This window comes from Plasmodium brasilianum (assembly GCF_023973825.1).
Source record: "Plasmodium brasilianum strain Bolivian I chromosome Unknown PB_00_01, whole genome shotgun sequence".
Classification (NCBI taxonomy): Eukaryota; Apicomplexa; class Aconoidasida; order Haemosporida; family Plasmodiidae; genus Plasmodium; species Plasmodium brasilianum.
The window spans coordinates 84,869-107,123 of NW_027122924.1; the positions used below are offsets into that span (position 1 = coordinate 84,869).

The following is a 22,255-nucleotide window of genomic DNA, read 5'->3' on the forward strand; positions in this document are numbered from 1 at the left end:
TGATATGTTTACATCATTTTGTATAGTTTTTTTTTTTTTTTTTTTTTTTTTTTTTTTTTCTCATGAACGTACATTTGTTAATTTTCAATCCCCTGTATGCTTTATTTTTTTTTTAAAAAAAGAAGGGAAAAAGTTTTTACAAAAAATGGCTGATGAACTACAATTTTTGAGTAATTTTTTTTTTTTTTTTTTTTTATTTAATTTTTTTAATATTAATAAGGGTGAAAAAAGAAGGCTACTTGTTACTCGATCTGACGATACGAAAGTTCGTTGGAACGGTAAAATGGGAAAAGGCTAAACAGGGAAGCGAATAAACGGATAAGGTCTTGTGTATCTCATGTAAGTTACATGAACCCAAGCATATGCATATTTATTAACATGTGCACCTATGTAAATACTCTCATATATGTATATACTATATGCACGAGCGAAATGGAGGAGTTTTGTTTTGGTTTGTTCTTCTTAATTTTTGGTGGCATGTATCGAGTTCAATGACTTATGTGCTATGTTTTCAGTGTTTGCATGGATTTTTTAAGTACTGATTTATGGTGCACTGAGGAGGTGAATCGGTATATATGAGCGGTTTTTCTGCTTCCCACTTCCAACTTCAAACCATCTCCATGTCCACCTGGTCAGCCGGCACGCACTCGGCTTTCAATTTTTCAATTTTGCTGTCAAACTGAGTAACATCTTCAGCTCGGGGTTGATATATTTCGGTGGATGCATTCCATAGGGTCAAGCCCCCGTCTGAGTCAGCAGCAATGAGTTTCCTTCCATCGTATGACCAGGCAATTTTATTTGTTGATTTTTCCTGAACAGTGGTTTCAAAGAAAGAACATTCCATATCATAAGAGATGTTAAATAGTGTAATATTTCCGTTACTACTACATGCTGCAAATATGGATGGATGAGTTGGACTCCATTTAACATCCATTAGATAATCTTCAAACGTGTTAAAAGTGAATAGTATATTTCTAGGTTGTTTTATACTAATTAATTTACATGTCCAATCAACTGAAGATGTTAATATGAGATCATTATGATCATTGGTACCTTCAATTAGTGGATGGAATTGTGTAGCTGTTAATGGACCATGATGAATATTATAATATTCAGTTATACCTACTTTGTTACCATGTATTTGAGCTTGAAATAAAGATCCATCTTCTGCACCTCCATATAATGTGTTTATTTCTCCTTCTTGAAAAGAAAAAGAACAACAAGACACTTCTTTGTTTGCTCTTTTTAGATCTACTGTATCAGATGGATAGGTAAGCATATTCAAAGACCAGTTACATAATCTGCCATCTGTGTCTACTGTTACCAAATTATGAGCATTTTGTGTACCAATAACTTCTGCACAATAAATTGGATGTAAATGACCTTGCGAGGTCAGGTAAGTTTTTTGTATCGGTTTTTGGTTAGCTCGAATATCCCATAAAACAACATTACCTGTATAAGTACCTCCTATTATTAAATGAGGATTAAATTTATTAAACAATGTTGTACATACTGCATGTTGAGATGTGAATACATATTCTGGTCTACTATTCATTGTTATATTCCATACTAAAATATATCCATCAGGATCTGCATAATTACACACATCGGACAATCCGTAAGAAGCTAAAAATAAATCGCTATATATATGAGATGTTTTTACATCTGTGATTGGTCTTCCATTTGTATATTTTTTACAGTAATATGTATTAAGAAATTTTAATTTTTCAAAACTTTCAGATTCATCGCTTATATCTTTTGCTACAAAATCGAAGGTGGAATTAAACATGTCTTGTTCACCTAAGGACCGTTCTATTATTTTTGAGCTATTCTGGATAAATTTCATGTAACTGCTGCTCTTAAGTATGCTTTTCCTTTTCTCTTCGTCTACAAAGATGTTGTTCTTTCCTTCTTTTAAGCAGTTCTTTGGCTTTCCCTGGTTTGAGAGCCTTTGGTGGGTACTGCTCTTATCGCTCTTGATGTTGTCTGCGTCCTGTTCGAGGTCCTCTTCCCCATCTGCTTCCCTGTTCGACACCCTGTTCGCCACCCTGTTCTCGTCAACCTCTTCACTTCTGTATTCGTTTCTCTCTTCGCTTTGTTCCTCGCCTCCCTCTTCAGAAGAAAAATCCTCTTTTTCTGATAGCTTCTTCTTTTTCAGGACAACATTTTTTTTACTTGACATGGTCATGTTACTATGTAATTTCCCCATTTTATTGGTACTATCCTTTTGGGCTCCCGTATTTGAGAAGAGAGTAGTCATCTTCCCTTTTCCGTTCCTTTGATGATAAGAAGTAGTAGTAGCGGCAGCAGTAATAGTGGCGGTAGTCGGGGCAGTCGCGGAACCACTATCAAACATATTGACCTGAGTGGACTTATCAAAATTAATAATATTTTTCTGTTTCACGTTAATAACCTTTTCGTATTTCACCTTGTTAATTTTAAAATTAAAATTTTTCCCCGATGAATTGTTTTTTTTAAAAAGGAAAGAGTGATCTGTGTGTTCTTCTAAAGAGCTACTGTTATTGTAGAACTGGTCTTTGGTAAGGCTCCCATTAATTATATGGTTATCTAAATATATCCTATCATTACTACCATTTAGTTGTTTTTTAAATAGTACATTTTCTTGGTCTTCTTTTTCTAAGGATTCTAAGAAATTCTTTAGCATTTGATCAGGATCAGGGTACTCATCACCGCTAATATTTCTTGTTATGCTGCTATCCCTTGTTATATTGCTTTCTTTTACTTCATTACTCATTAAAATGCTTTCGTTTGATCTCTTTAACTCTTCCAAGTATTTTTTCCTCTCCTCAAGCTCTATCCTCTGTGCACACAACTTGTTTTGTAGTTGTATTCGTTCTTCCTCGTTAATAGACTTCAAGGCATCATATTCGGCGGTGTTCTCCATGTTCACTCCAGGTGCGGTATACGTGTACATGTATGGGGGTGTATGTGTGCACTCACGTGTGCGTACGTACTTACGTGTGTGTATGTACTTACGTGTATGTATGTACTTACGTGTATGTATGTACTTACGTGTATGTATGTACTTACGTGTATGTATGTACTTACGTGTGTGTACGTACTTATGTGTGTGTATGTACTTACGTGTATGTATGTACTTACGTGTGTGTACGTACTTACGTGTATGTATGTACTTACGTGTGTGTATGTACTTACGTGTATGTATGTACTTACGTGTATGTATGTACTTACGTGTGTGTATGTACTTACGTGTGTGCATGTGCTTTCTCATGCATGCAGACATGCATGCATAAAGTGTAACCTTTCAAGTCCTCGTTTGTTGGAGCTATTTTTCAGCTTAAGTATTACTCCCCCCTTTTTAATCGTTCTTACTTAAATTTTGTACAGTCATTATTTTTTTTGACAACATGTACTTACCTTGTACGTATTTTGGTTATGCAAAAGGAAAAGATGTACAAGTATTTACCCACATGAGATCTAAAAAAAATATATCTTAATGTTTAAATATAATTACATGCACAAGGGTGAACGCAAAACTATAACATTCTTCATTAAATTTTGCAGACACTAAGGGCCTATAGAAATTGCGTAAATGAGCATTTTTTCCGTAACATGGGCATATACATATGTACACGTGCACGTATGTTTGATATGTACGTGCGTATACATATGTGCGTATACATATATATGTTCAACTCAGTAAAAATGCTAACAGAAAAAAAGGTATGCTTTTGCTATGCCATTTGTTAGTCCCTGTTTTTTACTGTAATGTACTTTTATGAAAATAATTTTAAACCCCGTTGACAACTGTACGGGAAAATAAATAGATAAAATAAAGAATAATGAATAAATAAATAAACAAACAAATAAACAAATGAACAAATAAACAAATAAATATTTATATTAATAAATAAGTAAATTTTTTTTTTTTTTTTTTTTAATTTAACAAGCCCGTATGCATTTGCTTAAATTCCACATATTTATCTTTTTAATTTCTCGAAAATATTTCGATCTGAAGGCTAAAAGCGGTTAACTCGAGTTTGTGAAAGAAAAGATAGGATGATGAGAAAAGGAATAATAAATGGGGAAGAGAAAAAGATCAAAGGAAAAGAGAATGAATGGAAAAAGACAAGTGCCTATTCATACAAATTTGTGTATCCTTTTTGCAACGACACAGGGAAAAAACACATGTACAAGTACATGCGAAAAAATAAACATGGACTGGTATTATACAGGGGTTGTGAACCTAAGAACATATACAATTTTGCCAACACTTTAACACAACAAAAGGAGAAATTTCTCCCCTTGTCAAAGCAATTTGAGCAATCATATTGGTTATTCCTTTATTAATAATATTAACGCGCAAAATAGTAAGAGGAAGTATAGTATGTTAATACAAAACCCGAATAATGTTGTTTACAATATTAACCTTATGGAAAAGAAGGAACAAATGTTATATTTCAATATTACGAGGGAGGACATTGTAAGACCGTTATTCCTTTTGTTTATTTTTGCAAATGGAATTAATTGTTGAGTATTATTTTGTTCTCGTTCGTCCTACATATATGTGTATGTGTGGATATAAGCGTGTGTGCATGTGTGCGTGTGTTCTCCTTTATTCCACGTTTACAATTAACGCATATGTTCTCCATTTTTATGAGAGAAGACAATGGTCTTTTTAGATAGAAATATTATTATTATTATTTTTTTTTTTGTACATTAATAGACACAGTTGTGTAAACGATTTCTAATTTTTTTTATTTTTTATTTTATTTTATTTTATTTTTTTTACTGGTGTGGGGGGGAATTATTGTATAGCGGAAAATAATGCTGCTCAAAATTGTAAATAACCCACTTTTTTATTATCTGACTTATTCGTACATAATAGCTACAAAAGCACATATCTGGACACTTGATTGCACACGTGTATGTATATATATATATATGTATGTATATATCTATATACGTACTTATTCCTTTACCCTTTATATATACAAATAAGAAAAGCATGTACAATCTTTTTGCTTCTCCTTTTTTTAATGTATACATTATTTTATCCCATTTTGCAAATTACACTTTTTTAATTTTGATTAAACAAATATATAAGTGTATCACTGACACAAAAAATTTGTGAGAGCAATGTTTAGAGCACTAATTATTAGTTTCATTGAAATGAACTGGGAAATGTGTAAGTAATTATTATATTTAAAATAGTTTTTTAGGGAACTGTATTTTGCTGGCGGCGAGGAATTTATGAACACAGCATAAAACATGCACATGTACATGCAAACACACGTAAATATATACAAACTACATTAAGGAATAAAACACTTGCAGCCTTTTTTGTTGTATGTCATGTCAATTCAAAATAAATAAAAGAAGAAAAAAGAAAAAAGAAAAGAGAAAAAAGAAAAAAGAAAAAAGAAAAGACAAAGGAGAAAAGTTAAAAAGAAATATTTATTCTTCCTCCCCTTTTTTTTCAAGCATTTTATATATGACTTCAATTATGATATCCTTTCCCCCTTTTAATTTTCTTATTCTGTGTACATATTAACATGTACATACACTCTAAACGATTGTGAGCCTTAACCTGTCTATAATTTGTTAATTAGAGATATTCAAAAAATTTCAATTGGCTAGCGAATGGACCAAGAATTTTGCTATTCTACTTTTATATGTCAGTGTAAGTGCTTATCTTTTTTGTTTTCTATTGTTGTGTTGTTTTGCTAAATATATATATATATATACATATGTATATATATATATATATATATATGTATATTTATGTACGTGTGTATGTATTTTTTTTTTTTTTTTTTGTTCCTTTGTCTATTGTTCAGAATGAAAAAACATTAACTTAACCGTTTTTTTTTTTTTTTTTTTTTTTTTTCTGGTACAACTTTTTGTTTCTTTATATCTCTTCGAACTCATTCCCATTTTGTCCTATTGCTTACTACTTGTTCCATTTTCATCTTATTGTTTTATTAGCCTGATTTTACCTTGCCTTGTCATAATATATGAACAGTGCACGGAGTGTATACATTACGTGCACACACACAAACGTGCAATTATACGCTCAATTATACGCTCAATTATGCGCACAATTATGCGCACAATTGAACGTATGATTAAGCGAAAAATTTAACTCGTTATAGCCCACTTCTTAACGATGATGGTAAACGAAGGATGTATGTTAAATGCTTATATGTCGACGAACAAAAAAAAAAAAGATGATCTGTCAAATATGGCTTATTACAAAAGTAACAAAGTGAGCAACGAATTTAATTGCAGAATGGACACTCTCACAGAATTTACTGAACATTCGAAAAATAAAAGTATGTTAAAAGGGAGGAAACCTTTTATTTTTTATTTTTATGATCCTATCATCTTATTATTTTGTTGTCTTGTCATCTTATTATTTTGTTGTCTTGTCATCTTATTATTTTGTTGTCTTGTCATCTTATTATTTTGTTGTCTTGTCAACGTATTATTTTGTTGTCTTGTCAACGTATTATTTAATTTTCGCATTATTTTATTGTTTCATTTTTTTTGGAAAAGGGAAATGAATTTATATTTCTCATCTCCTCTTTACATTAATCATGTGTTTGCACTCATTCACATTTTTGATATGTCCATGCATGCACGCTTTTACATATGTATATATATATATATATATATATATATATATATGGATATATATATATATGGATATATTTTTTTTTTTTTTTTTCCCTGATTTTCCGCTTCTCCAATCCTCCCAATGTTAAGTGTCCCTCATGGAGTCACAGGGCAAGACAAAGAAAAAGGAAGTGGAAAGTGAATACGTTTTTTTAAAAAAGATTGGAAATGTTTGCAAAAAGAGTTGCGATTATTACTTTGGATTGAATGTAAATTTTCATGAGTCATGCGAAAATTTTATTATTCTTTTTAAAATATTCCACGACTCGCTAGTTACTATGAATATGAAAAATGTAGAGGCAGACGAAATGAAGGATACGTTACAAAATATAGAAGAAAAAGAATGTTTGGAGATGAAACAAAATGAACATGTAAATATAATATTAAAGGAAGAATTACAAAATTTAGAAAAGCATATAAACTTTATGAATAACGAGTCTGTTAATATAACTAATAAAATAAAAGAAATAGATTACCAAATTAATCAGCATAAAGAAGCTTTGGAGTCTTTCCAAATTTTAACTAATTTGAATTTAGAAAAAACTTCCATAATGCATAATGATTACAAAAGAGCATGTGAAGAGAAGGAAGGAATCATAAAAAGCATTGCCGATGACAAGGATAGCATCATTGCCAGCGGGGAAAATTTGGCTAGCCAAAAGGCGGAGATGGTAGTTCAGCCTTAGCAAGAGGAAAATAAAAAAAAAAAATAATAATAAAATAAAATAAAATAACAATAACAATAACAATAACAACAACAATAACAACAACAATAACAACAACAATAACAACAACAATAACAACAACAATAACAACAACAATAACAACAACAATAACAACAACAATAACAACAACAATAAGAGTGATATGAATGATATGAGTGATATCGATAGAGATTTCGATAACAATGATAACAGTAACAGTAGTAACAATTTTATGCGCGGCGCAGTGGAGCGCTGCCCAGTGCATGAAAGCGCTTCTCCATTTTTAAGTATTCATACTGTGCATGTAACATGCACAATCGAATATTTGAAAAATGTGTTTTTTTTTTTCTTTTTTTTTTTTTTTTCATTTTTTTTTCGATTTTTTCCCATTCTGACCGCCTTTTTTTGCAGGAGGGGAACAGGCGAACGATCATCGAAAACGAAAAGGAATTAAAAGTGCAAATAGACAAACTGGTGAGTGCTAGCAGCGAAATGGCATGTGACAATTCGAGACTACTATCACAGACCAAATTTTTGGAAACCCAAACGACATCCCAGGAGTACTATTTGAACGTAATTAAGTGCGGGTTTGATAGTAGTGTCCAGACAAGAGATGAGTTAGAGGATTCGTTGAATAATGTTAAAGAAGAGATAAACAAGTTAGTAAAAACAATAAAAAAAATCGAAACGGAAAAGAAAAAAGAAGAGGAAATGTGCAATCAGTTGAGAAAGAAAGTAATCAAATTAGAAGAACACATCGAAAGAAAGGAGAAAGAACTGGTAGAGGATAAAAATGAAGAAAGGAGAATAAATGAAAAAATTGAAGAGGAAAAGAAGAAGGTAAACCAAACTATGATCAACGATTTGATAAAGGAACAAAATTCTATACAAGAAGAAATAAATAATTATAAGGAAGAAATACGAAATGTACTATTAAATGAAACAAATAGAATGCATAATATTTTATACCATATTGATATAAATTGTGATACACATAAAACCATCTCAAATAATCTACAAAGTGTGTTAGACAAGATGAAAATAAAAATTAAGGAAGAACAAAATGAATTATGGAAAACAGAAAGAGAAATAGAAAATAAAAATATGCAAATATATGAACTACAAGAGAAAATAAATGAAGAAAAAATAAAAGAAAAGGAAATAGACATCTCTATCAATTCAAAAAAGGAAGAATTAAATGAGCTTAAAAATAAGGAGCAGTTAAATGATACATGCATATTAAATGTTAAGGAAGAAATGGAAAAAATCGAGTCCGATTATAATGAAAAAATTTTACAAGTTAAAGAAATGGAAAAACAGTTAAATGAGAATTATCAGTTAACGGAACAAAAAATCATGCAACTGTATAAGGACTATGATGATCGGAAAAAAAATATATACAATTTGGATAATCATAAAATTGACATCGATTCTGCAGAAAAAAGGAAAATGAAAGAAGACGTAGATACATACTCAGAGAAAATGAAAAATGAATATGATTCTAAAAAAGTACAGTTTGAAAAAAGTGAAAAAGTAAAATATGATGAATTGAATAAGCAGCTAGATGACGAGTTGAGGAGGAAGCAAGATTTAGTGCAATACTACAGGGAATTGCTAAACAAGCACGAAGATAAAGAAAAAGAGAAGAATAAATACAATGATAAGGATGAAGCGAGTAATAATAAAGAGAGAGTTAATGACAAATCTAATGATGTATATAGTTACCTTGTGAGCAACGTGAGTAACTTGAACAACTTGAGTAACTTGAACAACTTGAGTAACTTGAACAATTTGAATAACTTGAACAATTTGAATAACTTGAACAATTTGAATAACTTGAACAATTTGAATAACTTGAACAACTCGAGCAACGTGAACAACTCGAGCAACGTGAACAACTCGAGCAACGTGAACAACTTGGAGGAGGACCCTAAAGGGGTGTATGATATACCAAACCGCACGAATAACGGGAAAATAATGGAAAACAAAAAAACATATCAGAAGAATGGGATGTATAATAATATAAATAAATATAAATTATATAATATGCCTGACCAGTATAAGTTTGGATACTTTGACGTTTCATCACCTAGTGTTATAAGAAAAAGTATGAAAGTTCCATGCCGTACTGTCAAGTCTCCACATATTGCAAGATTGCTTGAAAAAATAAAAAGCCGAAAGGAATGCCAACCTTTGGTAGGTACTAAACAATCTCCCATGAACCAAGTTAGCAGTAATGCAAACAGACGAAGCAAAGGGAGCATGGGTGACAATGGCCATAGTAGAAGCAGTAACGGAAAAAACAACAGTGGCAAACTCTTTTCCGATATGAAAACTCCAAAAAATAATGGTTCTTTCGACTTGTTTCAGCATTTGTAAGGATATCACTTACGCAATTTTGTCGAAGAGAAGAGGAGTAGAATAAGAAGAATAGCGAATTTTTTGTGTGTGTACCTTTGGATAAATTTTATAGAATTATAAAAAAAAAAAAAAAAAAAAAGGAAAAGGGAAAGAAGACATTGTTTGATTGCTTCCATATGTACACGTCCATGCGCATATACGTTCATATATATTCACGTTCTAGTGAACGCTGCATAGGTTTCACAAAATAGTAGGGGTAAAAATTTTTAATTCTTTTCGAAAGTACATTGTGACAGCCTATGGTCATTATGATTATGATTATCATTATGATTATCATTATGATTATCATTATGATTATCATTATCGTTATCGTTATCATTATGATTATCATTATCGTTATCGTTATCGTTATCGTTATCGTTATCGTTATCATTATCATTATCGTTATCGTTATCGTTATCATTATCATTATTATTATTCTTTTTTTTTTCTTTTTTTTTTTTTATTTCATCTTTACTTGCGACATGTGCTTATTTTCTGAACAGTTTTAATTTGTTACATTTCCTCGACGTTTTTGTTTTTGTCATTTCATGCTGCATTTACTTGCCGCTTTTCTGTTAAGAGAAAATGCTGGAAAAATTTATTTTTTAAAATTATGTTTTTCCAGTGAAATTGATGAAGGGTAAATAAAAGATTAACTAAATGGATTCCTATTTTTAGTCTTGTTAGTACTTTGTTGTTATTTTTAGTCTTATTATTATTTTTTTTTTTTTCATTTCACTCTGAAAAGATTTTGTCGAAATGATGTACCACTTCGTTTGTATACACACATGCGCGAGTTCACATGAATATGCGCATGTACATCCATCCATTCCCCACATATGCACACACTTACACGCGCCCTCCCGAGCGTACACATACACCCCATTTGCACTAAATTATTTTTTACTCTCAATTTTTACTAATTTTTTTATATGGCAAAGCCGAAAAACTCGTTTGTTTGTAAAATAGAGGAAAAATAATAACTTTTATAAAAATTCAAATTTAGTAAAAGATGGGGGGGGAGGGGAAAAAAAAAAAAAGAAATAATTAACGCAGAACAAGTTGTCTCTTATGTAAGTGAAACACAAAGACTTTCATTCTTAGGCAGAGAATGGTGTATCTTAGCTTTTCACCTTCTAAAGAATTACGAGAAATTGCACAATTAAGGAAGAAGCTAAACGGGTAGAAGCTGTGGACGCGCGTACTGTATATATATGCTTATATACACATATGTATACACATATGTATACACATATGTATACGTATATGTATATGTTTAAGTATACATATATGTATATGTATATATTTATGTATATATGTTTTTTTTTTTTTTTTTCTACACATGTACGAGAAATATTTAGCTGAAAAAAAGGTGGAAAATTCTTGCCTGTGCATAAAAAGGGAAATTTACATAGAAGTTTTTTTTTTTTTTTTTTTTTTTTTTTTTTTTTTTGAACGTGCACACATGGTATATATTTGCATGGGGAGTAGAGGAACCTTGTTTAATTGAAATGGAAAATAAGGATATAATGAGAGAAGTGAAAACATACAAAACGCTATATAATTTTTTAGGAAAATATTGAGTATCCGCAATATATAGGAGGCACATCGCATTTGGCTACGCTGCGCATAAGTTCTTATACATATACATACGCACGAATCCATATAAACATGTCCATATACCATACACATACACCATACAAATATACCATACGAATATACCATACAAATATACCATACAAATATACCATACAAATATACCATACAAATATACCATACACATATACCATACACATATACCATACACATATACCATACACATATACCATACACATATACCATACACATATACCATACACATATACCATTACTTACACAAGTACTCATATATTGCCTCAAGGGCTCACAGGCTTTGACTACTCTTTGCTTATTTTTCTAATTAAGGAAATTAAAATGCTTGTGTGTTAGACTTTCCTTAAATTGTACAAATCGTATCAATTATATAAGAGGACTTTTTAAAAAATAAAAAAATTAGCGAAGAGTACCATAAGAGGAAAAATGGTAATATAGCAAAAATATATAATATAAAAAAAAAAAAAAAAGGAAAAAACTACTTGAAGTTACGTTTACTTAAAATTAACGCTTGGAGGATAAGTAAAACATGTCATAATAGTTAAAAGCAACAGTTATTACTTTGCAAGGTTTTTAAAAAAATAAAGAAAATATGCGCTTTTGTAAATACATACATATATATATATACATACACATATATATACGTTTTTACACGTACTTATATATTTTTCTCCTTTTCCTAATAACTTAATAACCCCCTTTTAAAACAGCAAGCCAGAAAATGCACGCAAAAAATATAATATATTAAATGTACAAGCAATGTTTACATTTATATACTTTTCTATGCACATGCTCTTAATTTTTGCAAACAGTTATAGAATAATTATGAACATATACTAACGTTATCTCGCTTATATAATATGATACATATTTGGCTGTAAGCTGTCTACAGTTATACCTCTTTGTATTTTATGTGTACGTTTCTACTGGCAGTAAAATATATATTTTTTTTTTTTTTTTTTTTTTTTTTTTTTCCCTTACCCCTTTCGTCTTAAGAGTGAGGCAGAAGAAATACTAAACAGAATTAAAAACCATAAAGGGGTTATAGGCATTTTAGTTGTAAATAGTGATGGGTTAATAATTAAGAGCACGTTCGATCAACAGCAGTCTCATTTGCATGCATCACTACTTACGCATTTGTCTAACAAGGCGAAGGACGTAATTCGAGAGCTAGATCCTCAGGTTGAGCAAAAAGAAAAATTGGAAAAATGGTGAAATGTGGATGATTATTTAAGAAAACTATTCTTCCATATACTGCCCTACTTCCATATTACCTTTATTCCATATCGCCCTTTTTTGTATTATTTTACTATGTGCAAATCTTTTTTTTTTTTTTTTTTTTTTTCTGTAATGTATTTATTTATAGAACGATATAAACTTTTTACGGTTACGATCAAAGAAACACGAAATAATGATTGCACCTGATAAGGATTACACACTGATTGTAGTTCAGGACCCGTATGCTGATAAGGAGAAGAGTTAAATATTATGAATGAAGTCGTTTACTATTTTGTTTTTTTTTCATTTTGCATAGTTATATTAGAGTACACTTTTATATATTTTTTTTTCCTCTTCCCTTTTCCTTTTTCCCTTTTTCTTTTTCCTCTTCCCTTTTCCTTTTTCCCTTTTTCTTTTTCCTTTTTCCTTTTTCCTTTTCCTTTTTCTTTTTCCTTTTTTCCCAACATCCTCCTGTGTCGTATTTTGTAAATCATAGCAGCGTAAGAGTTGCTACGATGATTATTGATAGACGGGAAAAAGAAAACTTATATATGTACATAAACTATATACATACAAATATGAGTTACTTATGTATGTGTACATACAAATATGTATTTACCTATATATGCACAAACATGTTAAAAAAAGCATGTCCTTTTGGCTTGACTTTGAAAAGAGAGATATAACAATATATTCAAAAAAAAATGCTGAATTGAAACTTGAGTATTTATAATTAAAAAGGTGATATGGGCTAGCCAGACTGAATCTGTTATTTACTAAGATTGAGCAATGTGCTTTTTATTTTATTTTAATTATACATGAATATATTTTATTATACGTTACTATATTTTATTACTACTTATTGTATATTACTACTTATTGTATATTACTACTTATTGTATATTACTACTTATTGTATATTACTACTTATTGTATATTACTACTTATTGTATATTACTACTTATTGCATATTACTTCTTATTGTATATTACTTCTTATTATATATCATTATACCTTATTTTACTCTCTTTTTTTCCATTTCTGCTGATTGCATATCTTTTCACAATACGGTATTTATTTTGTTAAAAGCAATTACGACATAAGCTTATATATGTCCGAACAACAGTGTCGTACTAAGTCATTGAAAAATACATAAATGAAATTTTTTATTTCGTTTGAAAATGAGCACAATGGAGCTACTACTTACTTTACAAATGATTATGAATAATATATACCTTTTTACCATTTATTTATTTTTTTTTTTTTTTTTTTTTTAAAAAGCATTTTCCACGAGCTATTTCGAGAAGGCGCCAATATTTGCCATGTTGGAGAAGAAATTAAAAAATATAAAATATAAAATAAAAAAATAAAAAAATAAAAAAATAAACAATATAAAGTAAAGAGGAAAAAATAAAAAATAAACAAAGTGCCTAGAATATTGTAATAGCTCCGTTCCATGATTAACATAGTTGTAACATACAAAGCGAAGTACATTCGTATCTTTCTTTGTGCAAACATTACATCTTTCCAGTCGTACTGTATATAAATATAAATATAAATATATATATAATAATAAATATAAATATATATATTAAATATATATATATATATATATATATATATATATATATTATATATATATATATATATATATATATATATATATGCATATCCCTCCCATGTACGCAATATACATTATGTATGTATATGTAAGTACGATTCACAAATATGAATTCAGAAAAATCGTAGCTATAAACTGCTAATCCTGCAAACATATGTAGTTTCATGCTGTTGTCATGTACATGTACATAATTTCTGTAATTTAAAAAAAAAAAAAGAGAAAGTTTAAAAAAGATTAAAAAATACGAACAATTATGAAAATATATGTAAAAAGATGAAACGCAGAAAGGAAAAAAAAGAATTAACGGATGAAAGTAAGGTACGAAAGGAAACACATAAGAACGATAAAAAAAAAAAAAAAAAAAAAGCGAAACGGGAAGCAAAGCGAGCAGCAAAGCGAGCAGCAAAACAAAAAACGAAAAATACCAAACATATAATGCTCACATAAAAGTGAACAAATTGAATGCATCAAAAGAAAAGAAAAATGCTAGTGCACTATATTATGAAGAGAGTCGTAACAACGCTTGTGCAAATGAGAATTTAAGAGGACAAGAAGAAAATAAAAAAGCAGTTTCAAAAATATTAGAGCAGCTAAGTTCAGATAAGAAGGAGCACACATTAATAAAACAAATTAGCTCTGTTGTTGATTTTTTGAACAAAAACAAATCGCTCGTTTTGCCAAAGGAAGGTGAGTCAACACAGTTAACTGCGTCACGGCAAATGTGCATATGCGCTTGTTCTTTTTCACGTTTGTATGGACATGTATACATGTATATATATATATATATATATATATATATATATATATATACATATACATATATATATATATATACATATGTGTATATCTGTTTGCATGTTGGGGCATATTATGAGCTAAACACTCTCCCGGTTGTTGATGTAAAGCCGAACAACATGTTCATAAACACAAAGAAAAAGATACAATGTTTATTTCATAATCTTGCGTAAATAATATTTTTAGATAAAGAAAAGAGTACAAAGAAAATAGAAGGCAAAGAGTCTGTGCGCACAGACCTAGAAAAGAACAAGTCCCTGGTGAAAGTTAATATCAATAACGATGGTAATAAGATCTACAAAATATAGTATGTAATATGTAATATGTGTGTTCTTATCTAAACGCGTTTGATGTAATATATATATTTTATGCATATGTAAAACTGTTAGAGCTTAGTACTCCCCCCCCCTCTGCATACGTTTTTACCCTATTGTATAAATATATGTGCTGCTCATATTTTCACTCATTGTAATATTTTATATTTTTTTTTTCATTTTTGTCCATTTTTGTCCATTTTTGAATTTTTTTCCTTTTAGAAAGAAATAAAAGAACTGTTTTTGTTGGTAACCTCCCTTTGAGGAATATGAGGCCGTCAAAATTGCTAAAAATTTTGAATGTTAAAAAATCTACTGTAGAAGCGGTACCTTCATATGCTCGTTTGTATCGTGGACGTTGTGCATGTGTGTATATGTTTGTGTATATGTTTGTGCATACGTGTTTATATGCGTGTATACATGTGTATACGTGTCCCATTCATATAGGTGAGGTTTCGTTCTCAGCCGATAGATGAAAAGTACGTTAATAAAAAGAAGTTAGGTGTTATATTGAAGAAGTTTACTGTAAAAAAAATAAAAAAAAAAAAAAAATTACAAAGAAGATATATAATTATGGGATTGCATTTTGTATGTTATTTTCCCCGTTTTCTGTGTAAAATAACAAGGGGAAAAAAGGCAAGGGAAAAAAAAAAAAAATACCTGATTTAATTCTTTGTTCTTTTAAATTCAATTAGGATGCTAAAGATAACATGAATGCATTAATAACGTTGAAGAATAAAGAGGATGTCCATATGCTTTTGGAAAAAAGTGTAAAGTGTTCATATTCTTTAACTGCATTTTATTTATTTATTTTTTTTTTTTCTCCCATTTAATATAAATATAAGGAAAGTATTAGTTCGTGTATGTCATTGTGCATATAATGAAGTGTATACACAAGTGCGACTTGCATGGTATATGCACCGAAACGTTCACGCTGTGGATTACAGTTTAAAATTTTTTTTATTCTCTTCATAGGGGACTGTATATGAAGGTTATGTAATAAGAATTACCAAGCTGGGGGATGAAAATTTTTTTAACAGGAAAAAGTCTGTATGTATAAAAAATTTACATAAAAAATTAAACGAAAGGGATTTATATGAAGTAATGAAGGAAATAGATGAGATTAAAGGTACCTTTTCAATTTTGCATTTTTCTTTTTATAAAAGCGGAGGAGTATAACGTACCCTCTCACATAGACTTGCATTGTGTTGATTTGGATTTATTTGGCTTTATCTGTACCTGTTTGGATGTATTTGGCTTTATATGTACTTGTTTGGATGTATTTGGCTTTATCTGTACTTGTTTGGATGTATTTGGCTTAATCTGCATTTATTCACCTTTTTTTTCTTTTTTTTTTTATTTCTTTTTTTGTTTTCTTTTTTTTTATCTTTTTTTTTTCTTTTTTTTTTATTCCTTTTTTTTTTCTTCCCTAGGAATTCGAATACTACGAGACGAGAAGACAAGTTGTTCGACGGTAAGGAGAATGAAAAAAAGGAAAATAAAAAAAATTAAATAAAAGAAAAAGCTACTAACTGCATTTGTAGACCACTCTTTCATATAAAGAACAGGCACAAAAATGAAAAACGCGAAGATCTTTTCGCGCTAATTACTCTGCTGAAAAGTGGGAAGGCAATATTCATGTGAGAGTGCTTATAAAATTCTAAACCGTATTCATTACTATTCATTTTGTTTTTCTTTTTTTTTTTTTTATTTTTTTTTTTTGTCTTCATTCAGGGGGTATGTTTTGTTCTCTTTAAGAACAGAAGCTCCGTTAAAAAGGCTATTGAGATGTTCAATGGAAAAGAAATAAATGTAAGCACTTTACATTTTAAATAATAAAAAAGAAAAAAAAAGAAAAAGAAAACAGGAGTTGTTTAGTACATTGTGTGCAATACTTTTTTTTTTTTTTTTTTTTTATTTTGTATTAGTTTTCCTTATTTTGCACAATTTCTTTTCTTTTTTTTTCAAAATGTTCAAAAAATTCTGAACAGGACAGGAAAGTTATCGTTCAGAGGGTGCTTGATCATAAGGAAAAATATAAGGCAGAGGGTGAGCACACAATTGTAAAAATAAAATGTATATAAATCCCTGCATAGAGGTGTATTAGAGTGTTTTTACTTTGTGTTTGCATATGTCTACATATATATATATATGTATATATATATGTATATATATATGCATTTGCGTAATACTAATATGCGTTTTAGTGAGTAGAGTGTGCAGCTCATATGTCCCTATAGACAGCTCTTCCACATTAGGGGAATAGGCAACAAAGCGGTTGTTCATACACACACACATACACACACGTGCATGTGGATGTACATGTGCATTCGTTACAAGCCAATTTAGACGTACTTGTTTATGCACACCTCTTTTTCAGGAGAAACAAAACAGATGGTGAAGAAGCACATTAAAAAGGGTTTTAAGAAATTAAAAATGAAAAAAAAAAAGAAAAAAAAATATGTAAGAAAGAAAAGAACAGGAGTTCCAGGTGATATGACCAACTAATTTTAGAAGCATATCACCTTCAGTCATATTATGAAAAACGAACATGTTTGTTTTTGTTTTGTGTAAATTTTGTACCTGTGCATATACAATGTATTAGCAAAAAGTTGAATATGTGTTTCCCTTTTATATTAGTAATGTATAAGTATAAACAAAAAAAAATGAGCATATATATATATATATATATACGCGTACATGTACATATGTATCCATGGAAATATGAATGCGCACATATATATATATATGTATCCGTGCAAATATGAATGCGCACATATATATATGTATATATATATATATATATATACATACATACATACGTATATGCGGAAAAATTAAAAATTACAAAGACATTGCGCTTATCCCAAAAAATGTTTTGTTGTTTTGTGCAGTCGTGGAGAAGGTAAAACAAAAATAAAAAATGTTTTACCTTGTGTTATGCGATTTTATGAGGTTATGCTGTTTTAATATATTCATTTGTTTCAATTTTTTTAATTTATTGAGTTTTTTTAATTTATTAAATTTCTTTAATTTATTGAGTTTTTTTAATTTATTGAATTTTCTTTCTCTGTTCCCTTCCCCTGTGTTTATCATTGTACTTATTATTTGAATAATTCTCATCGTAGTTGACCCATAGGAGTGCTTAAACTCCCTGATGTTTTCATACTATATATATTTTATTTCTACTGAAAATTCTTTTTTTTTTTTTTTTTTTTTTTCCGTGTAATGTGTAGTATAACACAACAATGCTAACATATGTGCATAAAAACTGAAGCAAAGAAAAGCGTAGATAGTATTACATATAAACAGATAAATGGATAAATAAATACACAAAAACTTAAGTATATAAACACATAAATCATAAATGTATGAACGTATATCTACGAAACCATTTTATGGTGAATAACAAAAAAGGAAAGTAATAAAAAATGTTCAACAAAAAATGGAGTAATAAAAAATGGAGTAATAAAAAATAATATGTAAAAATAAGGAAAAAAAAAAAAAAAGAAGACAGAGCAGGAACAATGCTAAAAATGCTATACATATATAAGTCACTGGACAAAAAATTTAAAACTTATATAAACATGAATGCATAAATTAATATATACATATATACATACTTTCTTCAATGCGGCTGAAAAATTTATTATAATTTTGAATATTTCACGTGTACGCGTATACATGGGTAATATATACATATATAATTATATATGTGCATATGCATTGGAAATGCATATATATATATATGTGAAGGATGTATGACTGCAATGTTTTATTTTTCTAAACGTTTATTGATTAGTCCTGCGAAATATAAATAAAAAATGAAAAAAGGAAAAGAACGAGCAGAACGAGAAGAACGAACAGAACGAACAGAACGTACAGAACGTACAAACGGACGTTATTTGCTTTATTTTTTTTGCACAAAAAAAAAAAAAAAAATTCGGTAAATATTTAACATTAAAAATTTTTATTTCTTTTTTAAAAATATATGTTGCAAATATATACATATACCAATGCATATAATACAAATACGTATATATGTACATATACATGAACTGGTAAAGACTAATTTGTTCAATATTTTGAAAAAAAAAATTCCATTAAACACATAATTATAGAATGCCGTTCGCTATGTATAGTGGACGCTGTGCATTGTGTATTTAATTTTTTTTAAATAATTTTTTTGTATTTGGATTTTTGAACGCACGCACAATTTATTTCTTTAATAAAATGTTAGTTTTAAATTAAGGCCAAAAGGAAAAATAGGATATAAAAAAAAAAAAAATTTATGCTATATATATAACCTATTATATATTTTTTTACTTGTTCATTTTTTTGTTTATTTATTTGCTCATTTATTCGTTTATTCATTTATTCGTTTACTCATTTATTCGTTTACTCATTTATTCGTTTACTCATTTATTCGTTTTCTCATTTATTCGTTTACTCATTTATTCGTTTATTCATTTATCTGTTTGCTCATTTATTCGTTTACTCACTTCGTTTACTTCTTTTATTTTACTTTTATGAACATGTTATAGTAACATATATAACAGTTGCAACGTAAAAATACTGCGGTACAGCATTAATATTTTTCATATAATATGTTTAAAAAGTTCTATGGGTATTCTAAAATTATAAACAACATAAAGAAGAAAAAAAAAAAAAAAAAAAAAAAAAAAAAAAAAAAAAAAAAAAAAAAAAAAAAAAAAAAAAAAAAAAAAAAAAAAAAAATAACAAAATAACAAAAAAACAAAAATACAAAAATACAAAATAACAAAATAACAAAAAAACAAAATAACAAAAAAACAAAATAACAAAATAACAAAAAAATAAAATAACAAAAAAATAAAAAAACTCCTATTTAGAGTAGCACAAACAAGTGTTGATAAAACGGCAGCTCAATTTTTGTGAGTGGATAAGCAAGAGATCGTACATACAAACATATGCACAGTTGTACTCCCATACGTACGCACATTTGTAGGCCCATACATACATACATACACACACACATATGTGTGTGTATATACGCAAACGAGCAAACAAAAGCACTACAGTCATTCTACGAGCAATACAGGAGAGTTATACACTGCATAGAAATAGCAGAACATAGAATTTTTTCTGGCATGTAATAATTAATAAGAATAATTTTTATATGTAAAATGTGAATATGTACTTTATTCTAGCGCGTTTTATTTTTTATATATGCTACAATTTTTTTTTTTTTTTTTTTTTTTTTTTTGTAAGTGATAAAGTAAAAGAAATAAGTCAAATATACAAGGAGAAAGGAAAGGTTTTTTTTTTTTTTTTTTTTTTGCATAGAGAATTGCAAATTTGGGATTGCGTTATTGTGAGGGTTAAGGTATTTTGTACACGCGCACAAGCACAAATACAAGCACAAATACAAGCACAAATACAAATACAAATACAAATACATATATGTGTATGCATATGTACTGTCAATTACATGTACGGATGCAGGTATGTGGACTCCTGGGTATGTATGCCAAACTGGAACAAATCGTCAAGTAGACGATTCAATTTTTGAACATTTTAAATAAAATTTTTTTGTTGATATATTTTCGCACAATTTTGAAAGAGTAATAGGAGGAATAATTATCATTAGTTAACATTTCTTTCTCCTTCCAGTGAAAATATAAGAATAGCATACGTGTATTATTACAACGTATTTATTTTATTTTTTTGCAATTCTGTACTCTTGTGATAAGGTGTGCAGTACATTGTTTCGCGTGTGTAAATATTTTTTTTTTATTTTTTTTTTTTTTTTACATTTCTCTTTTCTCTTTTCTCTTCTCTCTTCTCTCTATACTTTTTTTATCTTTTTTCTCTGTACCGTTCCTTCCATTTTTATTTATTTTATTTTATTTTTATATATATATATATATATATATATATAAAATGCCTTCACTAAAAGAAGAAGTGCCGTTTGAAAATAGAGTAGCAGAGACACACAAAATTAGAGCAAAATATCCCAACAGAATTCCAGTGGTATGTGAAAAAGCTAGTAGATCAAACTTACCCGAAATAGAAAAAAAAAAATTTCTTGTGCCTATGAATATGTTGGTAGGGGAATTTAAGTTTATTCTTCATCAGCATATAAATCAGAGTGCTTATGGAAGTAACATGAAAATGTTTCGAGAGAAAACTATATATTTGTTTGTTAATAATATTATTCCCAAAACAGGTTTGTTAATGCAAGAATTATATGAAATGTATAAGGATGAGGATGGTTATTTGTATCTTGAGTATAGCTGTGAAAGTTGTTTTGGGTAACACTAACAACTAAGGTACGATGATTATCCTTTTTATGTATTATTTTCTATAGAAAATTTTGAACATCGTGTTAGTTTGTTTGAATTGGGGGTACTAACAGTGCAAGAAGGTACCCTCCAACGAAATACACTACAAGTATGTACACTCCAATGAAATACAATACAAGTACGTACCCTCCAATGAAATACACTACAAGTAAGTACACTCCAATGAAATACAATACAAGTACGTACCCTCCAATGAAATACACTACAAGTAAGTACATTCCAATGAAATACAATACAAGTAAGTACACTCCAATGAATACACTCAAGTACGCATGCTTACAAGTAAGTGCACGTCAAGTATACGCACTGCCAGAACGGGTGTACGTACACCCCCAACCAGATCCGCAAATTTTTTTTAAAATAAATTTTTAAATATTTAAATAATGAAAACACCACCATTGTTAAATTTTTTTTTTTTTTTTTTTTTTTTTTTTTACGAGTTCGAATGGTAGGAAATAATTTTTTCTTCTAGATTTTTATGCCTTTTTTTTTTTTTTTTTTCTTTTTCTTTTTAATATTATTTAATTATAAAAATGTTATTTATCAATTACCTACATAACACGT

At 28.9% G+C, this 22,255-nt stretch overlaps 7 protein-coding genes across 7 annotated transcripts; 6 read left to right on the top strand and 1 right to left on the bottom strand.

The window, feature by feature from the left end:
- Positions 1–607: 607 nt before the first annotated feature.
- MKS88_000015 (uncharacterized protein) lies at positions 608–2,905 on the bottom strand (the record flags this gene model as incomplete). Its single annotated transcript, XM_067218557.1, has 1 exon — positions 608–2,905. One exon carries the CDS (start codon positions 2,903–2,905, stop codon positions 608–610), a length of 2,298 nt encoding a protein of 765 aa, XP_067075905.1.
- A 1,136-nt stretch (positions 2,906–4,041) lies between these two features.
- Positions 4,042–4,516, top strand: MKS88_000016 (uncharacterized protein; the record flags this gene model as incomplete). Its single annotated transcript, XM_067218663.1, has 2 exons — positions 4,042–4,172; positions 4,273–4,516. 2 exons carry the CDS (start codon positions 4,042–4,044, stop codon positions 4,514–4,516), a joined length of 375 nt encoding a protein of 124 aa, XP_067075906.1.
- Positions 4,517–6,758: 2,242 nt separating this feature from the next.
- On the top strand, positions 6,759–7,346 carry MKS88_000017 (uncharacterized protein; the record flags this gene model as incomplete). Its single annotated transcript, XM_067218774.1, has 1 exon — positions 6,759–7,346. The coding sequence occupies one exon, from the start codon at positions 6,759–6,761 to the stop codon at positions 7,344–7,346; it is 588 nt and encodes a 195-aa protein (XP_067075907.1).
- A 181-nt stretch (positions 7,347–7,527) lies between these two features.
- MKS88_000018 (uncharacterized protein) lies at positions 7,528–9,743 on the top strand (the record flags this gene model as incomplete). Its single annotated transcript, XM_067218884.1, has 2 exons — positions 7,528–7,608; positions 7,776–9,743. 2 exons carry the CDS (start codon positions 7,528–7,530, stop codon positions 9,741–9,743), a joined length of 2,049 nt encoding a protein of 682 aa, XP_067075908.1.
- A 2,082-nt stretch (positions 9,744–11,825) lies between these two features.
- Positions 11,826–12,882, top strand: MKS88_000019 (uncharacterized protein; the record flags this gene model as incomplete). The annotated part of the gene is made up of 3 exons (XM_067218992.1): positions 11,826–11,828; positions 12,396–12,581; positions 12,766–12,882. 3 exons carry the CDS (start codon positions 11,826–11,828, stop codon positions 12,880–12,882), a joined length of 306 nt encoding a protein of 101 aa, XP_067075909.1.
- A 1,629-nt stretch (positions 12,883–14,511) lies between these two features.
- Positions 14,512–17,855, top strand: MKS88_000020 (uncharacterized protein; the record flags this gene model as incomplete). Its single annotated transcript, XM_067219101.1, has 11 exons — positions 14,512–14,551; positions 14,689–14,925; positions 15,220–15,318; positions 15,570–15,673; positions 15,795–15,872; positions 16,043–16,117; positions 16,323–16,476; positions 16,781–16,821; positions 17,082–17,159; positions 17,276–17,396; positions 17,728–17,855. The coding sequence occupies 11 exons, from the start codon at positions 14,512–14,514 to the stop codon at positions 17,853–17,855; spliced, it is 1,155 nt and encodes a 384-aa protein (XP_067075910.1).
- A 3,414-nt stretch (positions 17,856–21,269) lies between these two features.
- Positions 21,270–22,150, top strand: MKS88_000021 (uncharacterized protein; the record flags this gene model as incomplete). Its single annotated transcript, XM_067219204.1, has 3 exons — positions 21,270–21,640; positions 21,745–21,957; positions 22,132–22,150. The coding sequence occupies 3 exons, from the start codon at positions 21,270–21,272 to the stop codon at positions 22,148–22,150; spliced, it is 603 nt and encodes a 200-aa protein (XP_067075911.1).
- Between the last annotated feature and the right edge of the window lie 105 nt (positions 22,151–22,255).